Source organism: Lampetra planeri, chromosome 28, assembly GCF_965212315.1.
Source record: "Lampetra planeri chromosome 28, kcLamPlan1.2.h2, whole genome shotgun sequence".
Lineage (NCBI taxonomy): Eukaryota > Metazoa > Chordata > Hyperoartia > Petromyzontiformes > Petromyzontidae > Lampetra > Lampetra planeri.
The window spans coordinates 2909369-2923612 of record NC_136134.1 but is presented as its reverse complement, the minus strand read 5'-3'; the positions used below and the strand labels follow the sequence as shown (position 1 = coordinate 2923612).

At 41.3% G+C, this 14244-nt stretch overlaps 1 protein-coding gene across 1 annotated transcript; it reads left to right on the top strand.

Moving 5' to 3' along the window:
• The first annotated feature begins 2040 nt into the window (after nucleotides 1-2040).
• LOC144728323 (uncharacterized) lies at nucleotides 2041-7573 on the top strand. The gene is made up of 6 exons (XM_078607677.1): nucleotides 2041-2330; nucleotides 2726-4709; nucleotides 4898-5062; nucleotides 5819-5892; nucleotides 6158-6186; nucleotides 6443-7573. The coding sequence occupies exons 1-6, from the start codon at nucleotides 2252-2254 to the stop codon at nucleotides 6470-6472; spliced, it is 2361 nt and encodes a 786-aa protein (XP_078463803.1). The 5' UTR covers nucleotides 2041-2251; the 3' UTR covers nucleotides 6473-7573.
• Nucleotides 7574-14244: the final 6671 nt, after the last annotated feature.

Genomic DNA, 14244 nt, shown 5'->3' with positions numbered 1-14244 from the left:
TGTGAAGTTGTTTGCAAGGCATTGTTGTCCTATGTAGTCTGAGGTTTTTTAGGAACTTGGGACACAGGTTCGTTAGGAACCCGGTGCCTTGTTGGACGTTGTGGCCCTGAGGACCACTTCATCAATAGTGCATGTTCTGATTAGATGTGTCATTGACTCAAGGTGATGGCTAGTTGTTTCTGTACAACTTGTTTGGTGAGTGTCAAATGGTCCCAGAGAGGAGACTAATACGAACTTATGAAACCTCCCCGCGTGCTGTAGTAAAGCAGTTCTGGCAATCAATAAATACATTTACTTCCATTCCATATCTCTAAATCAGTCTGTTAAACAGAATTTGGTTAAACGCACAACCTTTGCACTGCATTGTTTTTTCTTCTGTAGCTTATCAGCAGTGTCAGAGCTGTTAAAGAAATATTGCTGTCACCAGATTCTACTGATAAGTGTGCCCTCCCTCGAGATCACAGCTCATAATACATCCCTGAGTGCTATCGTAGAGCATTCCGAGTAATACAATTTACTTATTCCATTCACTGATCATTCAAAATGCAGTCATTCATTCAACAGCCCTTTGTCAATCCACTGCTCGATCAAGGCCCTCACAAACCTTTTTTTGAACTTGACCATACTTCACTGCAATGGCCAGGAAGGTTTGATGAAGCAACAGCTCCAAGCCTGGTTCAATGATCATATTAGCTGGGGCTAGGAATCTAACTTGTTGTCCTTTCATAGCACAGTGTGCTAACTTATGCGCAATGCTACCCCCCCCCCCCGCCCCCCGCAATAGTTCCACTGAAATACTTTATCGGCGTTGTTTTTTCAGTCTTGTGCTTGCACTGACAGCCCATAGTGTAGAGTAGTACTAACTCAGCTTTTTTCATTTCACGGGGCTCACACTTTTGAGTTCGCTCAATCTTAGCGTTGTAGCTGAGAGATAATTCACGATACCTTGCTTACACATGCATTGTCTAGAAATGCGTGACACATTGTTGCCCAAATGTGAGTGTTATTCGTGTCTGTGTGTATCTCCGAGTTTCCATGCCTATGTCTCTCGATGTGTGTATTCATGTATGTGTGTGTGTCTCCGTGTCCGTGTATCTCTGTTGCTGTGTGTGTCTCCGTGTCCGTTTGCCCATCTGCGCTTTGAGAGCGCCCGGAGATGGGGGCTGATGGCTGTCTGCTGCCGTACTGCCCTGCGTCCAATAGAGAAGGGTTGGAGGGCGGTAGGTGGAGGGTGGGGGATTGAGGTTTCTTTACTTTCCTATAATTCCGACAATTCCTTGTCACACCTGGTGATTTGGTTGCAAAGCACTGGTGTCGAGAGAGAGCATTCACGAATAATCGCTGGTAAACCAGAAGTAGTTGTTTAATATATACAACTGACTGCTGAGATCCGTAAGGATGTCTGTGAAAAAAGAGCTTCATAGCTCATCGGATTTTTCCAGAATAAATCAAATAAAAATTCTGAACAAACTGATCCAGAGTTTACATGCTTAAGCGAATGCTGCTGAGTGACAAAAGTATGAAAGGCCGATACACTAAACACATTTTACTTTGGTATGGAGTTTTAATAGGAAAGGTATTCGACATTAACTGTATTCATATGGTTAATGAGATGCAAAGTTGGAGTTTCAAATTGCAAAACAAAATGTCTGGATTAAAATAAGATAACCATATATAACATGCACCATATTTTTTCCAATCACCAAACTTTTTTAATTGAATAACTATAAATCTGCCTCTGACACACCGCAGTAGTAAAGAGTAGCTGTGATCATACAGGTTTTTGCATAAATGTATTTATATTTCTCTACAGCCAGTACACGAGGTGAACGCATGCACATTTTTAAACAATTACTGTAGTAAACCATTTCCTTTTTGTCGCAACATAATGACGTGCAATTCAACACATTTGCGTTCAACCAAAATAATAAAACTATTTTTAACATTTGACAACCATAAAACCCAAAAGCCCCTTAACTACTGAGTGAAGGGGCACAGTTTATTGCGCCACTGGGATTATATAAATGTCTAAAGCACGGCAGATCACACACAACTTCAACCTCAACATTTGGGTGTTTTTTTTCTCTCTCTCATATAAGTTGGCTGTATGTAAGAAAGCGTATCTGTTCTGACAAAAGAGCTACAGTTTAATCAACTTAAGAAAGGCTTTTTAATCGTTTTGGTTTCAACAAAGGAATTGATTGATTAGTGGGTTTTTTCACGGGAGTATTTTTCTCATCTGATCTTTACAATGGAGAAGCAATTTTTCTCTTTAAGCATCATAGCCGGTGCTATATTGGCATTGCTTATCGTGGGATCGACAGCTCAATGTAAGTAAAATTTACTTCTGATTAACAAAAATACATTCCATATTTCACTATAATGTGGTTATTTCAAATATTCAGCATTTAAATTTTATTTTGACCAGTGTATTAAATTCAGCACTGAACTTATTTCATATATTTACTATGTGTAATTATGAACACTAAAACATTTAATCACATTCAAGTGTTCTTTATTTACAGCTGCAAGTATATGTTTTTATTCTTATTTAAAGATGTCAGTTTACAATTTTTATTATACAAGGTTAAAGTTTTTCATACTATTGTTTGAGAAAAATGAAAATATATATTCAGTGTAGTTATTAATGAAAATGTGGAAACTAAGGATTATAACATTCCCAAAGGTATATGCATAATCTTAATGTATTTAAACTCGTTTTCAGCAAATACTACATCTACTGCACCGACAACTACAACCATTACACCGACAACTACAACCACTACAGCGACAACAACTACACCTATAGGGTCATCAACAACTCCATTTACAGGGACATCAATAACTACATCTAGAGGGACCCCCACGAGTACACCTACAGGGACATCAACAACTACACCTACAGGGACATCAACAACTACACCTACAGTGCCATCAACAACTACACCTACAGGGACATCAACAACTACACCTACAGTGCCATCAACAACTACACCTACAGGGACATCAACAACTACACCTACAGTGCCATCAACAATTACACCTTCAGAGACATCAACAACTACACCTACAGGGACATCAACAACTACACCTACAGGGCCATCAACAACTATACCTTCAGAGACATCAACAACTACACCTTCAGGGACATCAACAACTACACCTACATTGCCATCAACAACTACACCTACAGGGACATCAACAACTACACATACAGGGACATCAACAACTACACCTACAGTGCCATCAACAACTACACCTACAGGGACATCAACAACTACACCTTCAGGGACATCAATAACTACATCTAGAGGGACACCGACGAGTACATCTCCAGGGCCATCAACAACTCCATTTACAGGGACATCAACAACTACATCTAGAGGGACACCGACGAGTACATCTCCAGGGCCATCAACAACTCCATTTACAGGGACATCAACAACTACATCTAGAGGGACACCGACGAGTACATTTGCAGGGCCATCAACAACTCCATTTACAGGGACATCAATAACTACATCTAAAGGGACACCGACGAGTACATCTCCAGGGCCATCAACAACTCCATTTACAGGGACATCAACAACTACATCTAGAGGGACACCGACGAGTACATCTCCAGGGCCATCAACAACTCCATTTACAGGGACATCAATAACTACATCTAGAGGGACACCGACGAGTACATCTCCAGGGCCATCAACAACTCCATTTACAGGGACATCAATAACTACATCTAGAGGGACACCGACGAGTACATCTAGAGGGCCATCAACAACTCCATTTACAGGGACATCAATAACTACATCTAGAGGGACACCGACGAGTACATCTCCAGGGCCATCAACAACTCCATTTACAGGGACATCAATAACTACATCTAGAGGGACACCGACGAGTACATCTCCAGGGCCATCAACAACTCCATTTACAGGGACATCAATAACTACATCTAGAGGGACACCGATGAGTACATCTCCAGGGCCATCAACAACTCCATTTACAGGGACATCAATAACTACATCTAGAGGGACACCGACGAGTACATCTCCAGGGCCATCAACAACTCCATTTACAGGGACATCAATAACTACATCTAGAGGGACACCGACGAGTACATCTCCAGGGCCATCAACAACTCCATTTACAGGGACATCAACAACTACATCTAGAGGGACACCAACGAGTACATCTCCAGGGCCATCAACAACTCCATTTACAGGGACATCAACAACTACATCTAGAGGGACACTGACGAGTACATCTCCAGGGCCATCAACAACTACATCTACAGGGCCATCAACAACTACTTCTACAGGGCCATCAACAACTACATCTACAGGGCCATCAACAACTACATCTACAGGGCCATCAACAACTACTTCTACAGGGCCATCAACAACTACTTCTACAGGGCCATCAACAACTATATCTACAGGGCCATCAACAACTACTTCTACAGGGCCATCAACAACTACATCTACAGGGCCATCAACAACTACATCTACAGGGCCATCAACAACTACTTCTACAGGGCCATCAACAACTACATCTACAGGGCCATCAACAACTACATCTACAGGGCCATCAACAACTACATCTACAGGGCCATCAACTACTACATCTACAGAGACAACGGGGACAACAGAGTCACAAGGAACAACAGCATCGCTTCAAGAAAGTACTCCTCCGGCAACAACACCACAGTAAGAGTTAAAACTAATCACTCAATATATTTTTAAGATGGTTCAAGATCACCTATAATGTTCACAAACAGCCATTTAAAAGTGTACAGCACCTTATACGCTCTTCAACGATATTTTGTAAACATTTACAAAAATGTTATTTCAGATTAATGTTTTTTTTTCAAGACTCTAATAATGTCCAATTTCAGTTGCCCGGATGAAGACGCGTATTACTGGTACAACGATGACTGCTCGAGGATCTCCAAGGTAGCGGTGATCGTAGGGGTCACGGTCCCAGCAGCTGTCCTGCTCATAGTCGGCGCATCCCTGCTGGTGTGGCGCCACTTCCAAAAATCATCGGCGGTGGATGACAGGTAAAGCACGTGACGTTACACATTGCCACTTCATACCGCCGACTTTCCATGAAATGGAGGCAAATACAGTACATTGGTTCAGTAAAATATGAATCTGTCACCGAGTCAAAAGGTGGTGGGTGACATGGGTGAACAGGGGGAACTATGTTCGTTGGGTGGCCAATAATCAGCAGAATTTGAGGCAATTACAACCCATTCAATAGATAACCACCAGAAATACATTTCAGAAAAGTCGTACATTTACTTGCCTGAGAGGACACCAATGAGTTACACATTTGACTTGGAGCTGAACTTTTAGGCAAATATATGACAGTCACGTCTTTATGTTAATCCATGAGTAAATATATGAATATATATTGATTGCTCTTTGCGAGGAAGCCAAGGTCTTCACTATATTACAGTTATTTTATAATTTGCAATCATTAAAATGAGTGGTGATCGTTTCTACCTAGATGTGGAATTATTGAGGAATGCATACGATTTGATTTTATACAACATATCTCTTAATTCAAAGAATATTTCTTCAAATAAAATGCACATGTTTTACGCAGACAATACATTTATTGAAATTAGGTATCAAGACTTCAGTTGTCTTTTTTCAAATGTGATCAGCATGATGTACCTGTGTGTTCTACCAATATAAAAATCAGGATCTCTCTGCGCAATGAATACAGAACTGTGCTTTGGAGTATGTGAGATACCAGTGCAGTATATGAACATGTTCATTTTGAAAACAACGTTTTTTTATGTTTGCAGTTACGGGATGTACAACTTCCACCGTGATAGCTCTTATGAAAACAATGTGGATGTTTACAACGTACGCAAACTTGGTAAGTTAACAATGGCATAGTCTTCATATGCAGTGGTTCACCTTGACAATGCTAGTCTCGATAATACTTGATAAAGTTGTATACTTGTACAATAAGTCAGTGTGAGTGTAATGGCATTGAGTGTCATCGGTGAAACACACACACATGCATCTTGACAATTAATCAAGCCTCCATGTGAATGCTTTTGGGCTAAAACAATTAGGACATTTTTGGTATATAATGTGCAACTTTAACTTAAAAAAATTATGTTTATGTTTTTATACAGATTTGGACCAAATTGACACCAACACACCAGTAAGTATGAGCACAATTGCTCTTTTTCTGTCATCATAAATGCAGAATAGAATGACCACATATACACAGTATGAACAATATATACCTTTTAAGAGGAAAAAATATAATCATGTCAACTGGTAAACAAAACAATGTATCCTTTTTTCTTTGGACAAACATTGGAATGCCAAGTATCATGCTCAAGAATGCTTTAATTATCTTAAATTGTCAATGGTACTAATAGTAACATTGGTATTTGTGTTGCGTTTCATTTCAGGTGATACTCAAAAGGCCCGAGATTATATAAGCCATGAAGAAGAACTTAGCGCACTTCTGTGATGTTCACTGTTCACATTGACACACGCCTTTGGTGATCTTAACAAGAATCTCAATGGGTTTCCATGTGCAACAAAAAAGCCATATGCATGTAAATCAAAAAATAAGAATGTAAAATGTAGGAGGTGGCTGGGTTGCTCAGAGATCAGAGTGGTGAGCGAGCACCGCTGATATCCTGGATTCAAATCTAGGATTGGGTTTGCAAGTAATGTATTAGTTTTTTCAGTTTTTTCAGTTTCATTAATTTGGTATAGCCCTGTGAGCCATTCGGCTCTTGAATCGGGTGCAACCGCAACAAACAAAAATCAAAAACATGAACAAGAAAACATCTTAAAGTGACTATTTGACTATGTGAGTTGATGGTCTCAACCTGCTAACCAATGAATGCGTCTAAACAATATATAATATTATTTTACATGTTTCAATGGGCTAAAATTTCAGCTCTGAATATAAAATAACTGTATTGACTGCCTTACACCGAATATTATTCCCTGTAACATGACAGGTGTGAAAATTCATTGCCCTAATGTGTGGGCTCAGAGGTCACATGTAGGGATCTCAGAAGTTAGTCTGTGATATCCTCTTCTGTGGGACATTCTTTAATAATTCTTCATCTACTCATCGTGCGCTGGTAGCATGTTTGGGATAACATTGTTGGGGAAGAAAAATCATGAACAGCTTTGAGTGAAAAAATTGCACTATATGAATACTAAAAAAAAAAAATCTATTTGTATATATATATTTTAATCCAAACAATATAGTACCTAATCAAATACAGTTAGGTTAACCATAGCACAATCCCTTTTTTAATTAAATATTTTCTGAGTGAAATTAGCACAGCATATATAAACAATAACGCACACTTAATTAAAATGGAGGTCATATGTCTAAAACAATTAATTTCTTATGAATTGACGTTTGGTACTTCTCATAATTAGTTTTACAGAATATAGACTGCATACTGTGTTTCATGTAATTTGCTTGTACGAAAAATGTATAAAGTACTGAATGTATGTCCTTTATGTAAAATAAAGTTGCATTTTTTAAAATAAATGGCACTCAACATGTTGAATATTGTGAGCTGAGTATCTTTAGCGGTAAATTTCTATTCAATGGTAGCTATAATTATCAGAAATTGCACTTTGGTTCATTTATATACATATATGTGACGTTAACTTACCCAGAACATAATTTAAACATTAATATATTATTACAAACATTGGTGTACTGTATTTCGAGACGCATGCAATATATGCTCCCTGTCCTAAGAAAAAAAACATTTAAGAATGCTTAACTAATAATGATATACATCTCTACGGCTGCAACAAAGTGGTTAGTGCACTGCACTTTGAACCTATCTACCTAAGTGATTTCAGGCCACGGCTAATATGAGTGGTGTCTGAACTAGCCCTGGATATCCTGCACCTTTACCAACCTACATGATTCAGTCTGGTGAAGTATGGTCAAGCAACCTCCTTAACCAACTTGGCTAGGGAGACCTCCATCCTGCAGTGCATTGACAAAGGGCTTCAGTTTAACGTTATTCACAACGTCATAAAGACATGGCCGAATGGCTATGCATTTGCTGTTCATTGCAGAGGTTTGAGGTTCTAAACCCGGTGGCCATCCTGGTCAATGCTGCTGGTATGTTCACCAAAATATGCACTGTCTTCTTTAATGTGGCAATTTAAGATAAACCAAGAGAGGGTAATGACAATTGCAGGTAAAGCCAAGATACTTGACATCAAAAGCCTGAGTCAACCAACACTTGCAATCCCAGCACGACATTACGCTTTCAGACTTTTACAGTTTCGTGCAAGTCACAGACATGATTAGCCACCAATTACTAAGCCCTAAATAAAGACCTCTCCAATGACCTTCACCCCCTGGTTAAGTGGCTTACATCATGAGAGAAATACAAAATAACGGAGGAATACCATCTCCCATTTAAAATTATCCAGTATAAGTTTATGCATGGAACTTGCCTTAGCAATAAGAGGAGGTCAATATTCTCTAACTCCTCCCAGGATTGCCCCTAGGTGCCTCCCTCAGACTTACCTGCACCCCTGCTTGGTCATGCCTGGATGTTGCCGAATTCTATCTGGATATTACTAAACACTTCAATAGAATCTGTGGTACAAAAGGTGCACCCTTGGTTGACTCCTCTCTATGGGGAATATATTCCACAGTAACCATAGGATATTGTCAGAAACTGCAGAAGGCATGTTGAGGAAGAGGGTAAATATAAAAAAAGATATGGAGATGCGAGATCGAAGATTTAATATACGGAAGTCTTTAACATTAAGAAAACACCACACGAAAATTACTTGAAGATGTCAATGGAAGCATGAAAGCGGTGAAAAGGTTGATAGAAAATTCGCTATGCAGATCTCTGTCGAAAAAGAAAGCTTACAGGCCAGGAATCAGACCATCTTTCAGATGCAGAAGATGAAGTTCCAGAGGTTGGATTGGAAGAAGTAAATTTTACCTTTCACAGTACCACAAATGTGAAAACTCCTGGGGCTTAATGGTGTATCTGTGGATATCATAATTTTGTTGCAATCGATTGTTGAAACACAATCAAACTTGTTCACATGATTACAAATAAATAAAATAATGAATCATGGAAAAATGCCCTCAATCATTCTTCTCATCAAAAAGGGATTTGAAAACTGATTTGAAAAACGAAGACTGAATAGCTTATCATCATGCACACAGACATTGTTTATGAAGGGTAAAAAAAACAATTAGAGGCCAACCAAGCATGGCAGGGAAAGTACAACCGCTTAAGTGTGTCTAAGAGATGGCTGTGACAAGAAATTATATAGTCGCGGGGGATGGAGGGAGGGGATGGGCCATGGTGAGTGTGTGGGCGGGCTGTGGACTGGGAGGCAATGATGTGAGGAACGGGGTGGGCGCAACGTACGGAGTTCAAACTTAAGCTCTGTGATGCCGGGGGCGGAAGTAGATAAGGAAGCTAAGATTAAGCAGCCTTTTGTTATGCTGCGGGGGGGGGGGGGAATTGTGCAAGCTGAAAATAACGTGTGGTAATGGTGATGGTAGTGTGTGAAGCTGGGGGTAACAGACTGGGAATATGGATATGATTATGAAAATAAATCTGAACTGGCTGTCTAGCAGTAAACTGCACGGTAGCTAAAGTTTAACTTGGTTAATTACATCCTTTCAATGATTGCTCAATTTGAATCCATCCTCTCGGTTGAAGTTATGTCTATGTTTGTATATCTGGATTTGAACTCGATAACTTAGACGAGATTCTCTTACAATCACATTTAATGTTAACACAAAAAATGTCCCCTTCTGATTGGGATCGTGTTGACAACATGACAGCCTCCTCTGCTGATTCACTGTCAACTAAATGTAAAGCTAACCTGAGCGCTAAATTCAGCCTCCTAGCAAAGATGAAGCCAGAACCATGCATTACAAAGCTAGATGTTAACAAGATCGTTATTAATCAGAGTAACATCCCAATCTCTGACAATCTAAAAACGATACTACCTGAAGAAGGACGCTTGTGTTGCGCCCAAAACATCGTGATTTAATTTAGTTGTTTTCATTTTTTTTTTATCTACGTGACTTTACCGAAATAACCAAAGAGTATGAATCCTTGCAGTCACAAAAGCTTCAAATCTAGGAGCATGGCAGGCTTCAGGAAATGTTTCTCTACCATAGACCACATATCGTTAACATCAGGCGCGGTTTGTTCACTCGGGGCGTTGGGGCACCGCCCCACCAAGCAGCTGGAGATGAGAAATAATTTTTCATTTAAAAATTCGTTTCTAGAAATTGTTTGATTGTGTTAAAATATATATATAATGATTTCTTCAACGTGAATTGCCTAATGAAGATAACATTTTAAGTTGTTCATATTAGAAAGCGCTGCAACGCAGTCTGACTTGTGCCTCGGGGAGGTCTCGGGATGGCTGTGAAGGCGTCCGAGTGAGATATTTCCGTTCATTCATTGCGATTAACTTCACATTTTAGCCACGCCGTGTGAGACCCATTCGGGGTGGTGAAAAAGGCGCCCATGGCAGTAATGACTTCGTCACAACGCTAGGTTGCAAAATATAGCAGGTCACGGCTTACACGCTCTCGGCTTTTGGCAGTTTCAAAGGGGTTGTGTAGTGTGGCCATGAGGGTTATGGGGACAGCATTTGCGTGCTTTGTTGTTTTGTTTCGTATTTTTATAAATGTCTACCGTTGGTAGATAAGGCCAATAACATGACGAGGTTTTTATTAATTAGAAAACCATATTTTCAGAGGTCACTCACAACAGCCCCACCTACTGGAAATGTCACGAGCCGCTACTGGTTAACATCTGAATTAGCATTGTACGTAACGCAAATGCATTGAACTTAGTAGAAATGGATGCATTCTTAAAATTTCTCAAAAACCAACGCGTAACTTTAAAAGTCTTTAGAATGAAAATCTGTTCATAAAAAATGTAACACATATTCAAAAGAAAATCAGACAAGATGACACCCCTTCACCTTAGCTGTTCACAGCAAAATTGGGCTATATTTTCTAAATACTGGATAAATGAAACAAAGGCGTACACATTAATGTAGAAAAAACAAGGTGACAGTCATATAACATCCAATAACCATGAACTCTATGAAAAGTGCAAATAACTTAATTTTAAAAAGCATGACATTTGAGCTGAGGATAAATGAGCAAAAAAAAAGGTTCGTGAACAAGGAGTTGACTTAAATAATTAGAGATATCTGTCGGAGGGGGCAAAACTGTAAACACAGCAGAGTAGGTACAGTTGGCATCGATTGAAGGTGTCCTGGGATGAAAGATGATCAAATAAAGAGGCAGATGAGAGCAAGTTGGGACTGCTTTTGGAAAAGTAGCATACTGTAGCAATTTCCATAAAAAAATCAAGGCATACTACCTGCAACTATACAATATGGATCAGAAACGTGGTTATTCACAAAGACATTGCGCTACAAATTGAAACTTGTGCCAAAAAGCATGGCGTTGCGCGTGCCATGGCAACGTCGTGCGAGTACAGGTGGGGGGAATTCAGAACCTCTAGTTCAGCTGATGCCGGGCCCTGACCAGGGGACGCCGCTGTGAGTCTCGAATGACGTGAAAGACCGAGTCAATCAGGGGCATTGGGGTAGTGACCTTCCGACCAGCGCAGTATACCCTTCTCTAGCTGCCCAAAATAGCAGAGGGAGGCATCCGGTGTATCTACAATGCATCATGCGAGCTGTTAAGAAAGTGGACTTGGGCCGCACAAGAGCCGATGCAGTGGCAGCCAAGGAATGGGGCGTGTCCAAAAAGATGTCAACCTAGGAGATGGAATGATGAATCGGCTCATATGCTGGTGCTCGGTGAACTGTTATATTCCAGGATCGTGAGACGGCAGTGGCTTGAGGAGCCCTTTATCTAGCAGGCGATAGATCGTGGTTGATGATAATTAACGTCAGCCTTCGGAGCCAGATAAGGAGAAGATGTCAAACGACACGTTGTGTTGGGAGATAACCGCCACCTATCGGATGAGTGAGTACGGCTGTGAGGTTTATCACCTTGGGGACAAGGCAAACCATATTAAATGTGTCGCCGAGTCCTCCAGGGGTATCAGATGTTAGAAAGACACCAGGGTTGTAGAGTTAATTGAAACGGTTTATTCAACATGCGATTCAGACAGGTATTCATTGCACTGTAGTCCATAAAGTGTGGTTTTCGCTGGTGTCAATCCCCTTTAATATCCTCTGTGCTGTATAACTGAATCGTTTTGTTAATGAAAAAATACTTTTGGACAAAAAAAAAATTCGTCGCCAAGTATTGGAAAATATATTTCGATATTTTTCCCGTGGTCTAGAGAGCTAGTTGCTCATAGGAACGCAACTTTATAACAACATTTTGTTCATATTAGATAAGCGTTCCGAGAGTCGTCCTGACCTCCATTTACAGACGAACAAAACAAATGTGTTCATGCTTTCAACTTTATTTGGACAGCTTCAACATAAATACAGCTTCTTGTCAATCGACTGCCGAATGAAGGCCTATCCACACTATGTACGGTCATGTTTGACCATACTTCACCACTCTGGTCAGTGCAGGTTGGTGAATGGGTGTGGATGCCCAGGACTGGTTCAGATAGCAATCGCCACTGATAGGCCATAGCCAGTAGTATTGTATTGTTTATTCGCGCACAAAAAAATCGAAAAACAAATAGTACAAATAAAAAAGGAGAAAAAAAGTGTGCAGGTGAGGTTGAAAACCCAAGAGGGTTCTATGAAAACCACGCGAAAAAAATAACAATTTATATACAAAACTGATTGTTCAATTAATTAACAAGGCATAGTAATTGCAATTAAATACGTTAAACTCAGTGTTCAAAAAACCATGTTTGTTTATGTGTGTGCATGTGTGCGTATGTGTGTGTGAGTGTGTGTGAGTCCGGAAAAACAACCCGCTATCTCCTCGTTGGTGCCGGACGGCAACGCTGTGGTGAGCAGTGCCATGGGAGGAGGGCTAATTTCGATTGGCCATTCCACTCATGGCGTTTGTAGCCACCACAGCGGCCAAAGGGGGCTTTGGACGGGTGCGAGGGGCTGGTAACCCCTCCACCTTCCATTAATCACCACAAAACCACTTGCAAAATATCTAATTAAGCTTGTGCCGGAGGCCCCGGGGGACAGCATCTATGACGTCTCCTGGCCAAACCCCATTTGGCGGAGCCAGGAGACTGAATCCTTACCCTCGGGGCTCCTCCAGAAACATTAAAAAAACGACTGTGGGTAGCCGTGTGGAATGTTCGAACGCTCACTGCAGAGGAGAGGCTGCCACTTCACTGTCGGGAGCTGGACTGGTACCGACTGGATCTCTGTGGTATTCAGGAGGTCCGGTGGACCAGCTCTGGCTCCTGCCACCATGAGGGGTGGACAGTCCTCTACTCGGGACAAGAGACTGCCAAACAACAGGGAGTGGCTCTTCTTCTGAACAAAATAATGAAGGGGTTTGAGAGTGTGGCAGTGAGGTGTGGGGAGCTGTAAGCCCCAGGCTACTTTGGGCTCGGCTTCCCATCAACAAAAGGCGAGGAGTGGTGGTCGTGGTTACTTATGCCCCCACCGAAGACAAACATCCGCGGAGGGATGCAGGTAAGGCCGATGAGTCAGATGCCTTCTATGACCTCCTGTCACAGGTGCTAGCTAAAGTGGCCCCTTGGAATAGAGTCATATTGTTGGGCGACTTGAATGCCCGAGTTGGTCATGATGCTGGCACCTGGTCTGGAGTGATTGGAAGGCATGGGCCAGATCAGCTCAATAACAATGGTAGGAGGCTGCTCGATTTTTGTGCAGCCCATGGACTTGTAATTACCAACATGCTGTTCCGGCATCAGCGCATCCACACAACATCATGGATGCATGCCGGGTTCAAGCAAGAACATCTGCTGGATTACATAGTGACGGAACAGCAGATGCAGGCCAAAGTCCTTGACACCAGGACCTACCGTGGAGCTGATCATTGATCATCGACTTGTCATCTGTAAGATGCGCCTGCCATTCTTCCACTCCGGTGGTGGGTGTACACCCAGGACCCCATTGAAACCCATAGTGGCCCGGTCTCAGTTAGCTGATGAAAGTTGCAAGCGAGAATGTAATCATCGCTTGCGGCTGGGGTTGGCATCACTCCCCACTCTTCCTGATGTCGAGGGGAAATGGGCGAGGTTTAGGACTGTGGCTCATGCAGCTGCAATGGCTGCTTTGG